Below are 22,306 nucleotides of genomic sequence, written 5' to 3' on the forward strand. Positions count from 1 at the left end.
CGTCCCGTTACATCCCTTGAAGCCTGGAACAAACATGCAAACATTTCAGCTGTAACCTCGGTGCTACAATTTTCTCTCTCTGCCCGAGGTCCCTCTTCTGCAGGGAGAGCAAACTGCTTGCAGGGGAGGAAAAGCCAAACAAACATCTTTGGTTTCACCTAAACCCAGAGGGGTTTTCCCTCTGCCTCCTTCCCCGAACTTGCAGGAGGTGGTGGAGGCGAAGGGCTTGCCTCATGCCCTGCGTCAGCCTCGGCCTGGAGCCAGGCGCGCGCCCGGTCGGCGTCTTCAGGGGCCACAGCTCCGGTTCCTGGGAAGTGACAGCAGAAACTCGGTCACGGTCATGGGACGGTGATTCAAAGGGGATGGTGATCCGGAGGGGACGGGGGAAGGCGGCGAAGCGTCTGGGCTGCGCTCCTCTGGAGGTTTTGGGCACAGCTGTGACCCCGGGAGGATTTTCTCCCCTTGGCACTCGGCTGGAGGCAGCTGCAGGAGCGCCGTGCCCGCCTGGGGAAGGACGGGGTAGGTCGGGGGGGCGGTGGGGTGCGGGCTGTGTATGTGAGGGGACGGTGAGGCCCTGAATTTCTGGTTGTGAGTGCTGGTTATCACCCGGTTGGGGACCCTGATAGCGGGCGGGTGGAGGTTGTTACAGCGATCAGGTACCAACCCTGGAAAACCTCGCGCTGATTTGCCTTAAATTTCCACAGCAAAGTAGAAAATCATTGAACCCTTAAGGAGTTAGACCGCTCGGGCAGCGCGGTTCAAAGCAAGCCACAACCTATCCAAACCCACCCTTAAAAAAAAAAAAAAAATAATAACAACAAAAAACGCCAGGTGCCGGGCCGGGGTCTCGAACCCGGGTCCTTGGGGACGGCGCTGCCCCCCCCTCAGCCTCCTGAGGGCGCCAGCGGAGCCTCGGGGCCGGCCGCGTTATGGCGGCCGCGGCGGAGGGGGGGTGTGGGGGGCAGTTGCCATAGTGCCGCCGCCGCCGCCGCCTCACGGAGCGCAGGGCCCGGGGCGGAGCCGCGGCCTGGCCCGGCCCAGAGCTCGCGGCGGGACGGGGCAGGTGAGGAGGCGGCTGAGGGCCGGAGGGTGCTGCCCTGACGGGTGAGGGGGGTCCGGGGGGAGCTGCTGAGGGTCGGGGGCTGAGGGGGAGGCTGCGGGGGAGGAGGCGTCTGGCGGCGCCGCGCTGCTGTGTCCGACCCCAGAGGGGGCTGTGAGGGTTTCATGTGGGAGCTGAGCGGCTGTGGGGGTAAGCGCCGAGCTTTCCTGCAGTAATTTGTGGAAAAATGTGGTCCCCTCCGCGTGTGGTGGCGGTTGGGGAGCTGGCTGGGCGCGGTGCAAGCGCACCTGGGGGGATGGCTCCGTGAGGGGGACGCGTTGTCCTCCTGAGGGGAGCCCTGCCTCGCCTGGGTGCCAGCAGCAGGGCGAGAGCTGTGCGAGGCGCCTCAGGAGGAGCTCGGAAAAGAAAAGCAGCCGCTCAGAACAGCCCGTTCCCGTAAGCCGGTCAAGGTGCTTCCTGCCCAGCACGTTGACGTATCGCCCGCTCGGTTCCTTACCAGCAGCGTCCATCTGATTGCGGGTTAATAAACACAAGTCCTCGGCGGCCTGAGCCTTTACGGGTCAGGGGCTTGGCCAAACAGCTGGGGATGAAGGCGCTGGATGGGACAGCGGGGTGATGAACGAGCTGTTGTGCTGGAGTCTCGTGTTTTCAGACACGGCGAGGGCAGCCAGGCTTGCCTGGGTGCCGTAGGGACGAGTGTAACGTTAACGCGCCGGTAGGGATGTTCTGGCTCTGTGCTTCTTTGCTCGAGATACATCCGAGGTAATGTTTAACTTCCTGAGGCGTAAAAATGTTTTGTTTGGGTGTTTTGTTTGAGCTCTTTATGTCGCCTTCTCCTCTCTGACACAACGCGTCTTCCATGGGAGGCCTCGGACCCTGCTTCTGGGGAGCTGTCTGGGAGCAGAGGAGGGACCGAGGGCAGGTTTCTCTGCTTGCTGACCCCACGGTGGTACCGGTGGAGATCTTGCTGGATTTGCAAAATGCTTTTTTAGTTCTCTGTTTCAATCGGATGGGAAATGACAGGTGCAGTGCAAGTTGGCATTCTTAATAACATAGCAGGCGGTATTTTTAAAAAAATTGAAGGTTATATTTCAAGATAAGTAATGATTAAGGCATATACGCGATGGCATGGAACAAAACCAAACTCGGTATTTACACCTTGTCATCATTTCCACTGCTACCTTGTTTATCCAGACCTGAGAGGAAGAATGCCAAGCTGTTAGCTTAAAATATAGTTGTTTTTTTTTTGCAATTTCTAGATCCTTGCGTTTACCTACCACTGCTCCATCAAATACTGTTGTCTCTTTAATGTTTTCTGTATTCATAGTGGTGGGGAGGAATAACTTGTACTCATTCTTAGGAACCTTTGCTTCTGTAAACATAATTACTGTCAGAAGAACAATTGGGTCTAATGAAACAAAACGATTGACTTAGGCTATTGTTGTGTTTTCTATTATGGGTAATTCTCTTTGCTTGTGTGAATCCTGTTGCAGAGAGTTACCCAGCTGTAGTGCTCTGTGGTTTCCTTGTCCCCTCAGCTGGTAGCAATTGGACTTTAATTAAAAGCTGATTGCCATGACATTGGTGTTCATGGATAACTGCTTAATTGCTCAAGTTTTCAGTTGACTTGGAATAGCTTTAAAGTCATAATTTAAATACTGTATTTAAGCGCAGGGTAGTAAAAATAGGCTGTGAGGTTTAGGCTTTCTCATTGGGAGGTACATGGAACTGGGCTTTTAGGATTTAAAATAAGAGCAGAATGCAATATTCTGCAGTCAGCATACAAAGCAATGAAATAGATAAACTGTTTTTTTTGAGGTTGGTGGTCACTAGCTGAATTTGTACTTATAACCAGAATCTGTCTTCGTTTCTCCAGGCCTTCATTTTTGGATTTATTGTGGTTGATTTCAGTATGACTTTTTTTTTTTTTTTTTAAATGGTATATAAATGTGTAGTTCTCACTTGTGCATGTTCGTGCCACGGTCTGTTTATAAGAAATTACAGAGACTGTAAACTCTTCAGTCAGGCTGGAGTGTGATTCGTGTTGAATCTACAGTGCTATATATAGAAGGGTTATTAAAACTTGCGCTTTAGACTTTGAACCAGCTTTTGCGTGGTGGAAGGGCATAAGCAGATTTTCACACAGTTGTCTGCTGCGTCTTGTTGTGCCTGCTTGCCGCCCGCTGGCTCACCTGGAGCTGTGCTGCAGGCAGCCTGTCCGTCTGATCCAGCACCCAGCTTCATGTCCTCGCCTCCAGCCGGGTAAAATGCTGCCCTCGTCCAGCGTGTGTTGGCTTCCCTGTAATATGTGGAGGAAAAAAATATGTTTAGACCAGTTTAGGTTAGCTTTCAGTCTCTTAGAGCTCATTTTCAAATGCATATAGAGTATCTCAGTGGCTGTTTTCCAAAGCCTTTGACCAGTCCTGAGGAATACAGAGCCTGATCCAAAGATGAGAGGTTAGGAAGACCTGTGCCTTTGAACCAGCTGCTTAGTGCTTAGGAGTGAAAGGGAAGGGATGGACGAATAAAATAGTTTGCTGGAAGAAGGCTTGTGAGATGCAAATAGCTGTGTGTGTGCCACCCTTGTTTGGGTGCAGCTGGTATGAACTGCTCCTGACCCGGGGCAGAGGATCTGTGCTGGTGGGTGGTAGTGAGCATGAGGGAACTTGGCACTTCTCTGTGGTCAGAGCTCTGGCTACAAGCACGGCCTGACTTTAAATTTCTGCATATTGCTAGCAGCCTGGTAGGGACTGTGTGCTTGATCTAACACCACAGGGAAGCGTTAGAGCTGATGCTGCAGTAAGGTCTGTGCTGTGGGATGACTTTGATGCTCGCCTCCTTGCATATCGTGCTCTCCTCTTTGCTGTGTTTGTCTGGTGCAAATGTTTATCCAGCAAATGTTTTACCCCTCCTCTGATCACCTGTTTCCATTGCAAAACCCCAGCCCATCCCCTGCTCCCCGATATTCCTTCCAGTCATTAGCCTTGATAGCGCCTATCAGTATCTCCGGTATCGTGCTTGTTTTCCTTCGCTTCCCGGGGACGGTCATTGCAAGAAGCCAGAAATGAGTACTTTGAACCTGCACCAGCTGGCGTTCAGGGAGCACAGAACGCTGCAGGATGAATAAATGAAGTCTCCGTTTCACAGGTGGGGAGAGCCAGAGTGGGAGAATCGCAGCACCACCGAGTCGATGTCAGAAGCAGAACTTGTCTGCACGCCAGGTTTTCTAACCAGATGGTACATGCCTCTGAAGTTGGTTATTCAGTCTTCAGAGAACATTGCAAGGTTGAAAAATTACAGTTTTCTTTAAGAAATGGAGTATGACTTTCAGATCAATAATTCATATTTTTTTATTAGCTTTTCCCCTCTTTCTCAGCCAGTTTCCTCAAAGCTGAGAGCTTATTCTCGCTTCTGAAAACCCTTCTTGGATTCTTTAATTTATGTTCCCGTGAGGTGCTTTCTTTAGAAAGAATTGTTCCTTTCAGAGACACTGTTTATTCTTCTCAGGATCTGTAAAATCTATGGGGTTTTCACTTTAATTGCCCTGGAGGTTTTCACTTCTGTCTAAAATTTTAGTTAGGCTTCTTTCTCTAACAGACCTGCCCTCTGGCTGCTCTGCCAAATAATGCCAGAATACGAAATCTCACGTTGTATTTCCATGTAGAAAGAAATATTAATATTGGCATTTTTTTCTTGACACCTTCTTTTATATTCAGAGGGTTGTGGGATATGCTTAAAAGAATGTTTGTAAGCACTTTGTTTTGAATCTTTAGCCTCTAGACTGATGTTAAGTGAGATTTTTAAACAGGTGAATTTAAAATGCTCTCCTTGGGGAGTGGCTCGTGCAGTAACCTCTACTGCAGAAGCCAGCTTCCTTGGGCGTTATATATTCTATATATACCCCTGGATAATTTGAGATTGCAGTGTCACAAAGGTCGTTGCTGAATCAATGCCACTTACTGTGTCCATGAGTTTATATTGGTTTGGCTTGGTCCCCAGATGACTCACAAACCGTAATTTGCATCCCGGGGAAGTCCGGCCTAAAACTGGTGTGTCACCACTGCCCGCTGATGTCAGAGCACCTTGCTCAGAAGGCAGTCACCGGTGACTTGCACATTTCGCTCACCCTGCTGCTCTGGGGAGCTGGCAGAGCCCCTCAGACGAGCAATTTCTGGAAATTTGTGCAGGAGGATGTGTGGGGTTGCGGCAGGCATTGATGGTTTTGTTCCAGGACTGTGTTGAGGCTGCTGAGGACTGCTGTGGTGACACGGACACGTGCTGAGCAGCAGTGCTGTTAGGATGGGCGGGCTGGTGCTCGATGCAATAACCACGGTGGGGATGGAGCCATGCTGGGCAGTGCTGTTGTGTCGTGGTGATGAATCCCTTCTCTATAGGATTGCCTTACAGTTTGTGCTATACTTCTCTTAAATTGGGGCTTTTATCCATTTGATGGAGTAGTTTTCTTTCTAGGTCCTTGTATATGACCACTCAGTGGACATGCAAGCCTTTAGTATCCAGAACAGGTTTTTAGGATGGCGAACTAACCATTAAAAAAAAGAGAAATGGTTTCTCTGTTTAGAAAAAATAATTTTTCCTTTTGAATCCTCAAACTTCTTCCTACATATGCCTAGTGCTCTGAGCTAGCAGCAGAGACGGATGAGATGTCAGGCTTGATAGATGGTTGGAGCTGTTTTTTGGTGGTTAAACAATAATGAAACTGTTATATGGTTGCAGGGAAACACTGCTCTCTGTGTGCGGACTTCGTCCCGGAGAAAGTTTCAATTGTTCCTAGGAAGGGCTATTTCTAAAATGCAGCTTCTGTGGCTGGTCACACAGCTGTCTAAATTACTGGCTGTCTTGAGGCCATTGCACAAGCATTACAAAATAGTTTGGAAACAGTTTATTTTTCAGATTCCAAATCAAGTGTAGATCTCTAAGTCCCTTTTGAGTGTATAATCAAAAAAAGTCGAAATTGAAGCCGGTGTTTACAGAGGCTGATTTATGCTCTGGGAGCTCCGAGTGCAGGTTTCTTCCCGGCGGAGGCTGATACGTGCGTAATTCATGCCTTCTGTCTCTCAGCTTGAAAATCTTATCAGAGGTCACATGCAATCATGCCTTTCCATGTGGGGTTAGTCAAACCTAGCAGCTCGTCGTGCGTCTGCCTGTGCGCGGGGCTCCCAGGTAAGATGAGTAAGATCCTCTCTTCTTCAGAAAAGGAGCGAGGAGGAGTTGATGCAGGCATCTGATGAAAATAAACTCAAAAACCTCAGCCTTCTTGTTCTCTCTTTTCCTGTCATTGTTTCTTCTGCTTGCTTCTCTGAGTCGAGGGGAGATCGCAGGCTGATTTCTGCAATGGAAATAGCTGAAGCAAGAATGTCGTTCCGAGGGAAGTAAGAAATTCCTGAAAAGAATTAAAATGTTGTTTAGCTTGCTGCTGGAGTCTCAGAAGCGAATTGCAGTGCCTACGAAATGTGCATAGGGAATGCAGTTGGAATTCAAAGCGCCAGTAAATGACTACTTGTGCAGAGCAAAGCAATGCATTTAAAAACAAAGTACTCGCAGTTGCTTTTATCTGCCGACGTCTGCCTTGAGAGACATCTGAAATCTGCACATGGGCTTATCTGATAGTCCTGAGTGGTGCTGATACCATCTCTGAACCCTTTCATCGGTGAAAACCTATTTAAGGATTTTCAGACTGTGTATATTCTTACAGATAATAAATTACATTATTATTTAATTAAATGTTATTAAGTAACCATTCTACAATCATACTTAAAATGAGTCCTGTCTCCTCAACAGTGTTTTACAAGTGGTGATCTGGTGAAAACCTAAGTAGCTTGGTAAGGTACTGTTATGGAAGCCTCAACTTACTTTTTACTTCTGGATATGACTCATAATAATGCAAGCTAATGCTTTTATTGCTCTTCAAGGAATAAGAGATGCAAGCTTGAAATTAAGTCTGGAGTGCATGGTAGTAGTTCCTAAAAATTCTCCTGTTAAAAGCAAAGGTGAAGGAAAGGATCTAAACTCTTCCTGTCTACTGCATACTTTGACTGATCTGCTGTAATCCCTAAATATGAAGGAAATAGCCTACAAGCGTTTAGCAAACCTTCTGAACTTATAAATAAAAGGGGATTTTTACAACATCCACAAAATGTTTGAAGTCTAAAATCCGAGATGTTTTTCTAAACAGCAATTTAATAGTGTACTGCCTCCTGACACTTCTCTTTAAGTACCAATCATGTCATTTTTTGGCATAGCCAAATATGTTAGTGAAGCTCTTTTTAAAGTAAAAACGCTCCACTAAGCAAAAACAAACTTTTTGAACAATATTTTGTTCTGCACATTACTGTAATTTTGGCTGTGAACTGGTAGGGAGTTAAACCTCAACTAAAAAGACCAGAAAACTAATTGGACTTGTGTTGTCTTTGGCACTTGCCTGAAACAAAGTCAGCCTTAAAATAACCTCCTGTTGTCTGCTTTTTCTTCTGCTGTGTTTTGGTATGACGTTACATCGTTAGGATGCTCTATAAAAGTGCAAGACAGTCATAAATACATTTTCGCTCTAAGCATTTCTTCCCAGAAGCACCTCGCTGAGCTCTGACAGCTCTCTGAAAGTGTTTACCTCCATTATGAACATAGCACTGCCTTGGAGGAGCAAGATATTAACTTGGTTCTGTTCCCTAAGGGGGTATCATTTGTGTATTATGTAGGGGAAACTGAGGCACGGAGAATTGATCTGATCAGATGCACAGGTTGTCCAGGGCAGAGCTAGAAACTGAAACCAAAAATCCTCATCCACAGTTGTGCCTTATTATTTACCCCGTTACGAATCTGGAAGTAATTTCCCAATGGCATTTGTTGAACTTTAGGTCTCTTTTAAAAATAGGAGTAAGTGATGTGTGATTTTTGTGTATGTAATCAAAAATGGGGCAATCTCTGCTGGCCTGCTGAACTGAGAAGAGAAGAACTCAAAATGGAAGGAAGTTCACGGTGATGTTGCAAGGCAGCTGGTGGAAAAGGCTGGGTTGTGGGGAGCTTCCTCACTGCAGGAGTCCTGCTTGAGCTGGAACGCTGGGTAAGTTGTTGGGATCTGAGAACAGAAGTGGAGATGTTTGGAGGTGTTATTTAAAAAAAAAAAAAAAAAAAAAAGAGTTCCTTGTTGTTAAAAAGCTGTGTGAAAGTACAAGAGGCATATATCTGTTCCCAGCTTCCGTGATAGCCGGTATGTTTTTTCTTAATGCCCCACCATCAGTATTTAGACTATTACAAAAGTCTGGTCTGTTGTTTTACAAAGCAAACAAATCCAGAATGGAAAAAGGCACTCCTCCCAGTAACTGAGAAGCAAAATGAAAATGGGACCGTGCCTGTGTACTGCAAAGGTTGGGAAAAAAAAAAAAGGCTGCAAATTAAAAAAACAAACAAACAAAAATCAGATTTATTGGTTTATAAAGCCCAACGGTTTCTGGAGCACTGACTCATAGTGTCTGAATGTCTTGGGCTTGCCAAAAGCTGTGCACTGAAATGTGAACCCAGGCTGCCTGGGCCATATATGGGAAATTTCCTCTTTGTGACGAAGGTGCGGAGTCCAGAGGATGCAGGTCCTTAAAGGCTGCTTGGAGCTTTCATTACCTAGCATCTTTGAAGTCTTTTGAAAATATTTTCTGCAGGTAGGATCCAGCATTGGTTTCATGTTCAGCAATCCTGACTTTCTGCTTGGATAAACATAAATTCCAGCACGTTGAGGTGAGCTGTGCCTTAGGATGGTGTGCTCTCCTGCTTCTGTTGGCAGTTTGCAGGGGTGCTTACAGTGCTTGGCACGCAATTTTACTGTTCTGCTGGAATGTGTGCGTAGAGATGTGACAGTAAAGGCAGGTGGGTGGCTTTCTGCTTTGTCATGGCTTTAGTTGCAAGAGAGAAGTGTTTACTTGTATGGAAATAAGCTGTACTGACAGTGTAGGTGAGCTCCTCTGTGAGCTCTTGCAGCATCTCCTTGGGATGTTACCCTTCAACGCGCTATCCAAAAATCCTGGACAATATGGTTGCTTTTTTTTTTTTTTTTAATGTTTCAGTTTGAGTAAAGCACAGATCTCAGTCTGTAATGTTTTGGGGTTACTAATCCTTAGCGTTCTGCAGAAATTGAGTCTGAAGGAAGACAACATGAAGGAAGACAGGCACGGCAGTCAAACAAGAGCAGTGGTAAAGTAACTGACTTAGAATCTTTCAGCACTAGATACTGTAGGCGGTTGGAAATGGTCTTTTTTTCACAACATCTGTCCCACGAATGTTGCAAGTAGTTCCTGTTGCTCTACTGGCAGACACTGGATGGTAAGGCTTGCTCTTTCCTTCAGTTTTTAAGCTCTTATACAGACCCGCACGTAAGCAAATTTGAATTTCAAATGCTTCAGTGCTCATTGGAGATTTTTTGGCACAAAGCAATCGTTAGTATTTATGAAAATACTTCAGGAGTGCAGCTTCAAAGCCTCTCTCAAACTTTCACCTGTACTAGCTTACCACAAGTGAGGGTGGGTATTTTCTGTTGCCTACAGATGTGGTGACTAAGCTGTAAATGAACTGACTTCTGGGTTCCAATATCCTTTGTTGTCTGAATAACAATACTGGTACTCAGGTTCGCAGGGCTCAGTATCCTGGACCCGCCTTTCTTTAACTGCTGACAAACCCAGAGGTACTCCAGTGCTCGAGGAGAACTGAGCTTTCACGCTATGTCAGCTGTGATGTGCCTGCTGGTCTTTGTCCCTGTCTCTTGCAGGACATAATTTGCAGTTGCATTTTTTTTCTCGATTTCAGCACCTAGCCTGGATTTGAATTCAGGTTAATTTGGAATAAGCATAGCTAAGAAATGAGTTTGCAGTGTTGGTACTTGTTATGATGTGCCTAAATTACATGCATTCAGATCTTCTTCGGCCTCGCCAAGTAAGTGGTCTTTTTTTTCTGGCTACAGTTAAACGGGTTAGAGGTTGCCTACCAGTCTGCACAGATCTTTGTTGCAAGCTATTTTACTGCAGAATCATCCACCTGAATGTGTTTTCCCCCACATGTATGAATTCCTTGGGTTTTATGTTCATTTTCTACTACCAGTTTGTGAAAAAGAGGCAGTGGGAGAGAAGGCTTTGTGTGCAAGGAGTTTTGAGGCTATCTTCTGATTCTAAAAAAAGACTTAGAAGTGTGCTATTTAAATAATAAATCTCAAGCTTGCCATGAAAAGTAATTTAGGGGCTTTCCAACTGGCACTCTAGCTCATCATTAAACGCTCTTGACCCTTGGTGTCTGAAACAGTGACAGCACAGAGCCTGTAGAGCATTAGTGCCAATTGCAGTCCCAATTTCAGACACTTTTGATGCAATTCTGAGTGCTGAGACAGCACCACCTCCAACACAAGCTCAGCTGTTGCACGAATAGCACTGCAAGGTTTGAGATTGCACTTGTAACGACTTCTGTTTTGGGAACAGCCGCTCCAGAGTACTCCATCTCTCCAAAACCTTACGCCTGATACACCAGGTGGGACAGGGAGTTTGCGTACACATCACTGCAATTTGTGGTGAGATGCATCTTATGGTCTGTGCTCCTATCCTGCTTCTAGGAGCCAGAGAAGCAGTGGCTGGATAATGCCTCCTTCTCTGCTCAGCTGCCCCCGTACAGATGTGCTTCGTTCCAGCGATTAGCTGTTGATGAACACGTAACTTATTGAGCTGGAGAGAGAGCTTCCCATTCTCATCCAGCTCCCTGTGATCCCCCTGCTCAGAGGAGCATCCTTAAAGCCCTTCAGCACTGATTAGCTTTTTCCTTCTTGAAAGCAAAGCTGACTTGAAAGTGTTCTTCTGCAGTACCGGCTTAAATCGGGGAGCTGCTGTTGCTTGTTTGTAATATCTGAATGTTGGAGTCAGTCAGCTCACAGCAGTGTTCTGCAGCAGAAACGCAGTTTGAGTGATTTTTATTACAGGAACTGTAGAATTTTCAAAGGGGGTGAGGGGTTTGTGGTGGTAGCAGCAGGAGGATTCCCTGAATTGATTACATTGTGCCTCTGGGGACCATTTCTGGCTTTCAGGTGGGCACACACCCAGCTAGCCTGCCCCAGCTATTGCCACACGACTGCCACAGAGGTAGTCCAGGTGGGTTTGGGGATGGAACAACTTCCCTTGAATACAGCTGGCTAGGGAAGCCGTGCAGTTATTTAAGTCATCAGGTTTTCATCTAGCAATTCATTGCTATATATTGCAATTATTTGAGCAGCTACTCAACTGCTTGAAAAAAAGATAGCTGGCTGAAACTAAATCCAGGAAAAGACTTGTGATGATGTGAATGAAAAGAGAAAAAACTTCAGAATACGAGCCAGGATCAATCTTTTTCCCATAATGAAAAGTACAGATTGAAGTGGTACACAACGATCTCGGATTCCTGGGCTGTTGTGATTGCAGAGCTTCTGACAGAGAGCTTCTGTTTTTGCAGTCACTTCTGTGTGTGATGGAGACAGAGGTCCACACATGCAGGATGCTAGGCAGGTGTGGTAACAAAACGCAGTGCTTTGGAATTGAATTTCTCCAGAGTTCTTTCGTATTTTTTCTGACTTTATTTAGTACAGCTGACTGAATTCTGGTTTGGTGATGAGTGTGTCCTGCTAGGGTGAAAGTATGCACCAGCTTTCTTGTTGCTGTTTTTCAGGATAGCAAGGTAGTAGAAGGGAGATGGTCGATCTGAGGTTACAAAAAATTATTGGGGAAGAGGTATGGGACTAAGTAACTAAGGTAAACTGGGTAAGACAAATACTTGTCCAAAACTAGTCAGTAATGTGATTTCATTTATCGCTAGGGTTTTTTGTTGTTTTGTTTGTTAGCTTGCTGAAAGAACGTCACTGACTTTTTGCAAGGGAAAAAGCAAGCTGTTGCTGAATTTCCATTTTGGCAGATGTCTTGAAACCTAATTATGTGTAATAGCAAGAAGAACTTTTAATCTAAATATTTTTTCAAAATATGCAGTGCAACTTTAGGTCAAAATAAACAGTTTACATTGCAATAATACACCCCCCAGGTACCCAGTTCCCTTTAAATGAAAACAGGATTTCCAAGGTTCTCTTGCTGGGAAAAACCATTTGACATCAGTTGTGCTTCTGAGAAGGAAGAAAACGGGTGAGTGCTGTTTGCAATTCAGGTGCAGAGCCTGGGAGTCAAGTGATGGTTTCCTTTTTGTGACTTTGGTATTGGCTTATTCTGCAATGCTGTATAAATAGCACAGCTTTCTAAAAGCATTTTTTTCAGTTTCCAAATGAAAACGACGGGTCTCTGGTTTCAAAGAGCTGTTGAAGCGCAGATCCTGTGCGCTCATAACAGCACGGGGGGATTTGCTGATGGCCATAGGTGTGTGCACTGATACACACACAGCATCAGCAAGCTTGGCACACAGTATGCTTGCAAAGTAACATTGAATGCTGATAAACACTGATAGAGCTGTAAAATGTTCTTGGATTACCCGCTGTGTTTTTTAATGTATTTGAGGTCTCTGATTCTTAATCTTCCTCTCTTTAAGCACGTTTTCCAAAGGCTTACATTGCAGAGGACTTAACTCCACTGTAAAACAGGTTATAGCAGTATAAAGGGATCTTTGTCTGCGTGATGGTTTCCTTTGTACAATATAACTAGGAAATTGCTTTGGTATTTTCACTTCTTGTGGAATCTGCAATGATTTAAGGCGATAGCGTTTCAGCAGAGCTGTGTGGGGTTGTGTCTGTGCAGCTCCAGCTTTTTCCTGTGCTGCTCTGCGCCCTGCCCCAACGGGCTGTGCTGTTTACTTTCTGCTCTGTGGTAAACGGATGTCACTTCCTTGATTAAAATGCTGGTGTGTGGCCAAATTCCCGTCCTTTGGGCTCGGGGAAGCAGTGCACCTCACAAACGCGCTGTCGGACGCGGCTGTGTGCTGCTCTCTGTCACCTGGCTGGGCACGTTGGGATGCTCTGCGCCTCTGCTGCCTACCTGGAGGCTTTGGAAGGCATCGTGGCTGCGTTAAGGAGGGCCTGAAGATGGTTCACTGGAGTCTACAAGCTGAGCTTCCAGCCCTGTGGTAATGCACCCGATGGGGAAGGTCTAGGCAGCTCTATCAGCCGGTGGTGGCCAGGGCATGCGAGTGTGCCAGGGCTGCTCAGGGGCAGCTGCTGGCCCTCACGGCAGGCGTGCTGCGCTCCCCGGTGCTCCAACGCCTCGCCGAGACACAACACAGAAAATAACTGGGATGCTTGGTTCTGACTAAGCTCATCGTGGATTGAGCCGAATGCCTCATCCTCCGTGTAGCTGGACAGTTTCTGAGACGGACATCGAAGTCACCGCTGGGACTGGTGAGCTGTCGTGTATTTGTCTTCATAAAGATTGTCGGTGTTGCATGCTTAAGTGCCTAGAGATGAGACACCTAGTCCCTCCAGAACAACATTTCAGTCTCTCTGCCCTCAAACCCTCCCGTTTCTAGCTGTGGTACAGTTCTGATGTGTGCTCGTGTATTTCTGCAAGATGTGCGTGTTGTCATCTTGGACCCGATGTGGACTCCTATCTTTGCTCCTAAATGCATTTTTCCTTTCCCTAGGTAAAAACCTAAGGTGTTTAAACCAGTTGTTACATACAATGAACTGGATTTCCTTGCTTCCTGCTAGCTGGTGCCCAATCTTCAATTTCTTCTTTGTGCTCGTTAAGACACCAGCTCTGCAAATGTGCTCGGACTGACAGCCTGCCTCCTTGCCTTGTGCCTCTTGCAAATATCCTGTTTGCTGAGTTTTCCCCCAGCCCCAACACGTGGCTTCTTCCATTTACCATAATTCAGGTCTGCGTGCCTGTGAAACAGACTGATTAAAATAAAACTTAATGAATAAATGTCATTTGAGCAGATTATAGCCTTGTTATCAAGTAAACACTAATTTGTGATGAGGGAAGCAGTGATTTCAGCTTTTAAGTGGCAGGTTATTAGTGGAACTAATTTTAGCAAGGCATTCCTTATCAGTGGAGGTTTACTTTTATTAAAAAATGAGGAATTACAGCAATGAACAACCATACAGTGCTATTAATTGGGCAAAAAAATATGGTTAATTCATTAAACACTTAAGTCATTGCAAAACAGCATTCATGAAAGTGGCATCTGGTGAATTTTGCAGGGATTACTGCATGGAATAGTAACATAAAAATAAAAATTTTAAAAGTGCTGTGGCAGGACATGAGTATTTTGAAGTCACACTGCTTTGTTCTGGCTTCCTGAGCAGTCTTCAGTGATCTTTAAGGCCCTGGAAATAGTGGGTAGTAGTGGTTTTTTTTGTTTGTTTGTTTGTTTTTTGAATAAAATTAATCCCAGTTGTCTTCTGTCCCACTGGAAGCGATGCCTTACCAGTGAGTGTGGCGTTGCTGTGGATGCTGCACAGTGGAGAGCAGGTCAGGTGTGTGTTTTTGTCCAGTGCCTGTACTTGAAGCACAGACCTCGGTGGATTGTGCGGCTCGGCAGTTGGCTGCTACGTGGCAAAGAGTGAGGGGAAGGGGGAAAAAGGAGGCTGAGACCCTGCGGTGATCTCATGGAAACCTCTGAGAGGTGGGAGAAGGCAGTTCAGGAGCACGGGGCGCTGCTGGCAGGGAGTAAGAAAGTCAAGGAGGGCGGCCTCTGAGTGATGCACGAGATGGACCAGGGAGCTCGGAGCTGATAGAAGAGAAGCTCAGTGTGCCGAGCTGAGCCACTAAAGCAGGAGGTGTGAGGGCAGCTGATGGAGCTAACGAGCAAGTGTGATTGTTGGAAAGCGTGACCTGGCAAGGCTGCTGTTTTATTGTGCATCTCCCTCCCTTTTTGGCATCCTTCTGTATCTGCAGTAGCCTCAAGGGTCGTTGGCCTTGGTGCTCCAGTGGCTGAAGGACTCCGGGGAGGAGGAGGAGGAGGACTTGGTGCTGCGGCCTCTGCTCATGTGGGAGCAAAATCTGCTGCTCGTGGGAGCGCAGTTCCTTTTGATCTCTTAACTCAAGTGTCTTGTTTGTGCTATTGTATTTCAGCTCCCAAATTCCTGAGCAGCCAAGCACACTCATGGACAACTTTATTCTGTTGAGCCAAAAGCTCAAAGATACTGAGAAACGTTGGTTTTGCTTGCTCTGGTCTCTTACTGTTTGCACTCTTATAAAAATTCCCTTTATGTTCCTGTTCAAACATCAACCTAAGGTCTCCTATACAGACAAAGCCTACCCTTTGATAGAAATCCACAAAGCATGTGTAATAAATCCTGTGTGTAGACAGTAGTCTCTGATATTCCAGCCAGAAGGGTTATGGCATTAATATTGCCTCTGCAGTAAGAGGTATCGTGAGAGTTTGAGTTCAAATGCTTGCTTTTTTTTTTTTTTTAATGAATATGGAAAGCATAAAATCCCAGGAATGCATTATGAATGCTATCTCCAACAGGGGATGTGAGGAAAGCTTCTGACATCAGTGATGCTGCCTCTGGAATGGAATAAAGCTCTCAGATTTATACGAAACCCATGGAGATGCACAGAAGATGTTAATGAACTGCTGGTGAAATGAATTTCAGCCTGCTGTTTAAAATCAGTGAAAAGAGTCTCAGCATTCACAGCTTCATATTTGAGGGGGGGGGAAAAAAAAGCAATCCAAGCAATCCATCGGAGCGTGGTAGTGTGGCAAGCAACTCCCTGCCTCATCCGCGATTTACTGGATGCCTTCTGGCTTTTCATTAAAGGAACTCAAGAAAGAAGGTAGAAGAGCACCCCCACCCTGCCAGGAACACGCCCAGAGTGATAATTGCAGGTGGGTGGATGTGTTTGCATGGCCAGGTTAGGCTGTCTTTGATCTTGCACCTCCAGCCCCTGCTATTGCAGGCGCCCCAAGCGCAACATGCGCTTAGGGTGCAGGGCAGGTCTGCGTGGCCACCAGGAGTTCTCTTGTGATTGCCTGCAACACAGCTTCAGTTTCCCTAAAGTGTGATCTGCTCTCATCCTGCAGCTGTGTAGCTAAAACATTTATTTTCTCCCGTCAGCCAGTGTGAGCAGCGTGTCCAAGAATAACGATGCCTGCTGCTATCAGTAATGCCTGTGGTGTTACTCACGCCAGCAAGTCGACCTCTTCTATTCAAGAAGTTGCTTGAGAACTCCAGAAGACTGCGGTGTTGTAGGCATTGCCACATGGATGTGCTAATATTGGTCAGGTTACTGGAGGGGTGTACCAAGCACAACAAAGCAGCAGCGTTTTTTGCTGGTAAATGTGGCAGGGCAGTTGTTTGTTGCAGCTGGGGTGCTCCCTGCATGGAAAACAGCCGCTTGTCTGCAGAGGTTTGACGGGCTATACGTGGAGCAGTGCTTGCTAGGTACAGTACTCGAACTGCCACAGCTGCACCACAAACCTGTCCTTCCAAAGCACTGCTTACAGAAATCACCAGCTTCTGGGTGGTGCTGACCATGTGCCTCGGAATGGGTAATGAGATAGATAAGGGAGTAATTAGGCTATAGAAAACATTGTAGAGCAATCTAAGAAATTGCTAGCTTGAAATCTCACCCTGAAGTACAGCTGCTGCTCCCAGTCCTCCTCCTCAGGTCTGCAAGTGGTGCTGTGCAGAGCAAAGGAAAACCCCTTTTTGAAGCAGGTGCTGAGCCTTACCTCTGCTTTCTGTCATCTTCCTTCAGCTGTAGGCAGACACAGAGATTGTAGCACCTTCAATCTCAGTCCAGTCTGCTTGGCAGCGCAGCCACTGGTTAGAAAAGCTTCACTCAACTGGTGGCAGTTTGAAGTTCCCATAGAGCAGCAGCTGCCTTTCCAGCCATTAGCAGCTTAATTATTGCTTTTCAGCCACCGTGGGCCCGTGGGAATGTGAAACTAGTAGCAAGTATCTAGGAAATGATGTGGGCTGGTGTGGACTCCTGAGATGCAGAGCATGAGGGCAGCTGCACGGGCGGAGGTTTGTGAGCTCCTTCTCTTGCCTGTGGAGCTGTTGGGCTGGCTGGGGCAGGAGGGCAGGCTGCTGGCTGGCTGGTATGGCACCGTGTGCCTGCAGAAGCCTTGTCCAAGGGCTGGTGGCAGCACGGAGGTGTGGGGTGCCTGCTCACAGGGCAAATGTGTGTTCAAGAGGAACTCTCCAGCCTCCCAAAAACTCCAAGCTGTTCGTTTCCGTGCACCTAGCAAACGGCAGCATGAAGTTTCAGTGAGGCACCTCTGTCAATGTAAATCCTGCTTGCTGACAAGCCTAAACTTACACACCAAGGTTCTGAAATAATTAAAACCTGACATACGCTATTACAGGCTGCGGTAATGTGGCTGTTGTACCTCCGTGTGCTCCTTCCTCTTAAAGACAGGAGGTGCATTTGGGAAAAGCTGTGCAGACCGGAGGGCAGGCCTGGCTGTAGCTGGCTGCTTGTGGATGTTTCCCTTCATACTCGCACAGATGAGCAGGATTAAGGTTCTTCTGAAACAACATCTGAGCCTTTTGTCAGTCTTTTCATTTCCTAGCAATAGCACAAATCTACAATTTCGGCTGAATGTGGAGTTCTGTCTTATTTTATCCCTGTTTGTGCACTCCCTTGTGTTTTTCTTCCTCAAGTTTGACGTGTTACAGTGTTCCAGAGTGAATTACTGGGCTGAGCTCTTTAGGAGAACAAAGTTTTTGAGGGCAGGCAGTAGCATTTGTATATTCCACTGTCGTGGGTGGCCTTTGATTTGCAGGGGTCTTTGGAGCAGGAAGAGAAGAAAGCTTACGATGGACGCAGTTTTCCCCTGCTGCAGAGCCTGTGAATACAAGTTTCACTGTGCAGAAGTCTCTCGTGTTGTTTAGATTTGCAATTCCTAGGAAGAAACCTCCAAACAGCATAGTTTAAAATACAAACTCAGTGTTTCCTAAATATATAGGATCTGTTAATGTGTGAGAAGGACTGACTGCTTGAAAATGAGTGTGCAGAAAGAAAGAGTAACTGTTTTTTCCTGTATGATATGTGAAGTATGTGTTTTGATTGCAGTGCAGCGCTAATGCAAGTGGATGATGTGTTATTTCTGTTCGTGGAACATCTCTCCATGTATTTATCAAGGGATAATTACCTTTGCTTACACAGGATGACAACCCTGGCATGTGAAACCAAATGTTAGGCTGAGACACTGGAGCTGTACTGCTGCCATGTGCAGACCTCAGCTCCCTGTGTGTCGGTGAGAACTCGCTCTGCTTTTCCCTCGGTTCTTGTTTATGGTTCTAAATACCAGCTGCATTCAAGCTCATCTTCTGACACCGAGTTTTGTACGCAGAGATGCAACATGAATCCAAGTAGCTGGGGGCCTGAAGGCCCTCACTGTTTTGCTGTGACCATCCCGTGTGCTTTCTGTGCGGGACGTGCGTGCTCCTGCCGAGGTGGTTTGCTCTCTGGAGCCACTGAGCAAGCACAGTAGCCTGCTTGTTGTGTCTGAGGGTGGCTCCAAGTGACGTGGGAGGAGGGTGGTCCAGGCACCTACAACACTTTCTGTCAACACGCACTGATAGGATCACACTGTGTGATTTTCGGGGTTCAGTAGCATCAGCTTTTAAAAATTTTAATATCCCAAATATCTGTAATAATAGTCCCGTGCCCTGTGTCTGTGCCATGCTCTTGGTCACCCTGTCCTTCCATCAGCCGCCTGGTGCTCCTTTCTGTTACTATCCTGCTAGCAGAGATCTCAGCACTGTGAACATCGGTTACTCCACAAATTGTTTGTCAGTCACGAATCCGCAGCTCTTCACACAAACACTGCAATCTGCTGAGCTGCCAGGGTAAACCCGTCGGTAAGCTCACCATTGTGAATCCTGAAAGGCGTGTGTCCGCTGCGGTGACAGCGGCCACTTTGACAAGCCACGTTCAGACTTCAAAAAAAAGAATAAAGATGCCACTAAAACTACAGATACTGGAGCTGCACCAAACTGCAGAAGCTTTCCGATTCAAGTACATCAGCCCCAAAGACACAACACAGCTTCAGAACAAACCAACCCCCAGTTTGTTGTACCAAATAACCCTTAGGGCTCATACCAGCCCCCTTCCTGTGGGAATCTGGGTTTTTACAGTGGCAAAAATTACTGTGGTGAAATAAATGAATTGGCTGCATAGCTGGGAGATGTTTTTTTTTCCAGATTATAAAACTGAGCAGTTGCCGAACGCTGCCAGTGATGGACCTGATTGTTAAGACATAAAAGAAACACAGTCCAGGAGCTACAGCGTGAATGCAGAAATGCAGAGGAGGCAATTTGTATTCTGTTTACCATTAAGTGATGACACGTGGTGTGTGCTCTAGAAACTGAATGCCCAGATGAATTCAGGTTTCTTTGTAAACTCCCCAAAGCCAGTTTATAGCAGTGTGTTTCTGGAATACTTCTGCATGGGTGGTCTTAGAATACAAGACTGCATTTTGTGCTGGGCTGCTGGGATTTTAGGTTACGTGTGTATACGTCACTGTTTGGCTCACAAGAAAATAAACAAGCGATTATGTGTCTCATATGCAATTGTTTTCCCAAGTTACTTAGTGGGAGCTTGTATCTGAATTCTCTTGAATGACTAACATTACTTGCTGCGTGATGATTTAGTGTTTAAATGCTGCAGATTTGATTGAGAACTGGCAATGTGAGATCAGTGGCTCCCCTCTCCTTGTCCTCTTAGGTTTGTACCTGTAAATTTGTGGAGGGTTTAAGAATGCAGTTGAAGAATACTCGTCTGCAATCTAGGTGTTAATTACGTCTTTTATGTATTACTTAAATAAAAAGCAAGCTTGTTATCTTTTCCTGATACACAAAGAAAGAAAGTGTGTTTTGCTTACATGGAGTAGAGACAGACTGTTACAGCAAACTAATCATAGAGTTTCAGCCAACTGGAACATAAATTTTATCTTATCACTGGGATCTCTTGACACTTAAGAAATTCCACTAACAGCAGTCCCGAACTTTGGCCTTTCTCATCAAACACATACGACTGGATGCATGGTTTTTGTGTGTGCACGTTTAAGTTAGAGGAAAGCTCAAAGCTTACAAACGCTGCCAGAAAGTGAATTGATAGTGGGAAATTTAAATGTGCATTGTATGATTTGTCCTTGCTTTACCTGACAGGTTGCTCCTTGTGCCATGTCTAATGTATATTTTTTTTTCCCTTTCCAGTTACTATGTGGGCAGGCTGTTGTAACTGGTTTTGCCTGGATGGCTCAGCTGAAGAGATGCAGTCGCAGCCAGAGCAGGGAGCCAGAGCCCAGGCCTACTCCAACCCTGGGTACAGCTCCTACCCCTCTCCCACTGCTTCTGAGGAGAGCTGTAAAGCGTGCGGGGCGCACTTCGACAATTCCTCCAGAAAGGTGAGTTGTGAACATCTGCCCTGGTGCCGCTGACTGCTCACTTCGCAGCGTGCTGCCTGATGTCTGCTTAATTACCAAGAGCTGATTTGAAGAGAAAGGGGTGCACGTTAGAGGCATCTGATTTGAGGATACCATATGGAGTAAGACAGCTTGCCTTTGCTTCTGTATCCCTTAGTCATTCTTTCGCAATTAGCAGGCGCAGTTAAAGATGATTAGAGATGTGGTAGTTAGCCTTAGACTTGGCTCTCACAGATGCTAAAAGAAGGTGGCTGAACTGCTTATAACCATTTAAAGGAGCATTAACTTGAACATTATTTTTTTCATTTGTTATTTTAAAATGTCTAATGCTCTTTAACAAAAAGTCGTGGTAAGAAGTTTAGTAGTCTATCTGTGCTTCCAGGAAAGGAAGATCTACTTATCTCTTGCAAACTAAAAAGCCATACAAGTTTATTGAGGGCGTGTTGAATTGCTGAAGCTTGGTGCCAAAACAAATAACAAGCCAACCGGAAAACAAATCCATTTTATCTTGTCTATAGACTTCACTTGCAAGCATATAGATGCCAAAATAATTGCTGCCATGAGATCTTCAATTAGACAGTAAACCCTGCCTGGGACATTATTTAGGCGTGGTGGTTCCTATAATGCTGCTTTTAAAATCTTCTTGTGAGGAAAGCTGTTCAGAGTCCAAACTCCATGGCTTAAGAAGTGTCTGATATATTTATGCCTGTTGGCAAATATCTTGGAGATATTTTTTGAGGTATTTTTGCTGAGAAAGGGTAAGTCTTGGTAGAGCTGTTGCTTTCTACTCATTGAACAACAGGGATGTTTACTTTTGCACTGAGAAGAGTTACTGCTCCAGAAATCCTTACAAATTGGAATTTTGGTAATATGTATTGAGGTGTTACTCCCCTTAGTGTAGGTTTGGGTATGTAAATATGCTTAGATGTCTTTTGACAGCAGTTAGATTCCGGGTCAGCTGGGAATAAATGGTACAATCACTGCGTGTGAGTGTGCATAGTATTGTCTTTACACCGCAGAGTCTTTGCAAATACTTGCAAAAAGAATTATTCTGAATCCAATGTTAACTCCTGCATCCACTACTTGCTAGTATGCAGAGGTGATTCTGCTCTGAAATGTAAATAAATCATGAAGGTATGTGTGAGTTATACTATACCCAGTGCTAGGCCTATTTTCCCCTGTTATCTTCTAAAATGCACGTTCCAGTGTAAGCTGCTTTCAAAGCAGTGTCTTGTGTATGAGTTATTGATGCCTGTCCAGGTATCTGAGAACACAGGGACTGATGGGGGCTAGGTACAGCTCCGGTGTGCAAATTGTAGAGGATCTGCTGAAGCAGTGTAAGATGTTTCTGCCCCCAGGAGATTTCCCTGTTTTCCTGCTGGAGCTGGCTGGCTGCGTAACTGGGACAGCGGAGTACAATGCGTGCTTCTGTCTCAGCTGCTCCCATTCAGCGCAGGCTATCAATGAAGATGAGTTTGAGGCTTATGTTCTGTATTGTGAAGGGGGGTTCCTAACTCACAGGCCACCTTTCTTCTGCCACCGCAACCACTGCAGTCCCTGGGACTGACAGGAGCTGGGTGGCTACAGGTGGTAAAGCTTAAACAGCTGCAGGAAGGTCTGCTAGAGCTCAGCCATCAGCCCTTGGCCTCCAGAGGGGGATTTGATGTAAAGAACTGCATACATCAGTTATAGAAAAACTGACATGTTTGTAAGCCATGTTAATTCTTTAATTCTGTTGATGTGGATGGAGAAAGGCAGGAAATCTTACTTTGATGCAACAAGACCCCAGAAAACTGTGTTTTGTCCCAGGAGAGGCAGTACCTTTGAACTCTAAACTCCAGCTGATGTTTATATTGAAATACAGTGGATTAAAACAAATTCTTTCCACATTGCAGACCGTATGGATAACTTAAT

At 45.9% G+C, this 22,306-nt stretch overlaps 1 protein-coding gene across 6 annotated transcripts in view; it reads left to right on the top strand.

Moving 5' to 3' along the window:
• The first annotated feature begins 1,055 nt into the window (after positions 1–1,055).
• Positions 1,056–22,306, top strand: part of RFFL (ring finger and FYVE like domain containing E3 ubiquitin protein ligase) — a 32,037-nt gene continuing 10,786 nt past the window's right edge. Inside the window, exons 1-3 of one of the 6 annotated variants that reach the window (XM_032200734.1) lie at positions 13,388–13,403; positions 15,482–15,841; positions 20,184–20,374. In XM_032200734.1, coding sequence (XP_032056625.1) covers positions 20,189–20,374 — 186 coding nt within the window. In that variant the 5' untranslated portion in view covers positions 13,388–13,403; positions 15,482–15,841; positions 20,184–20,188. The other 5 variants (XM_032200731.1, XM_032200735.1, XM_032200733.1 and 2 more) reach the window with 5 other exon arrangements.

Source organism: Aythya fuligula, chromosome 20, assembly GCF_009819795.1.
Source record: "Aythya fuligula isolate bAytFul2 chromosome 20, bAytFul2.pri, whole genome shotgun sequence".
NCBI classification, from domain to species: Eukaryota; Metazoa; Chordata; class Aves; order Anseriformes; family Anatidae; genus Aythya; species Aythya fuligula.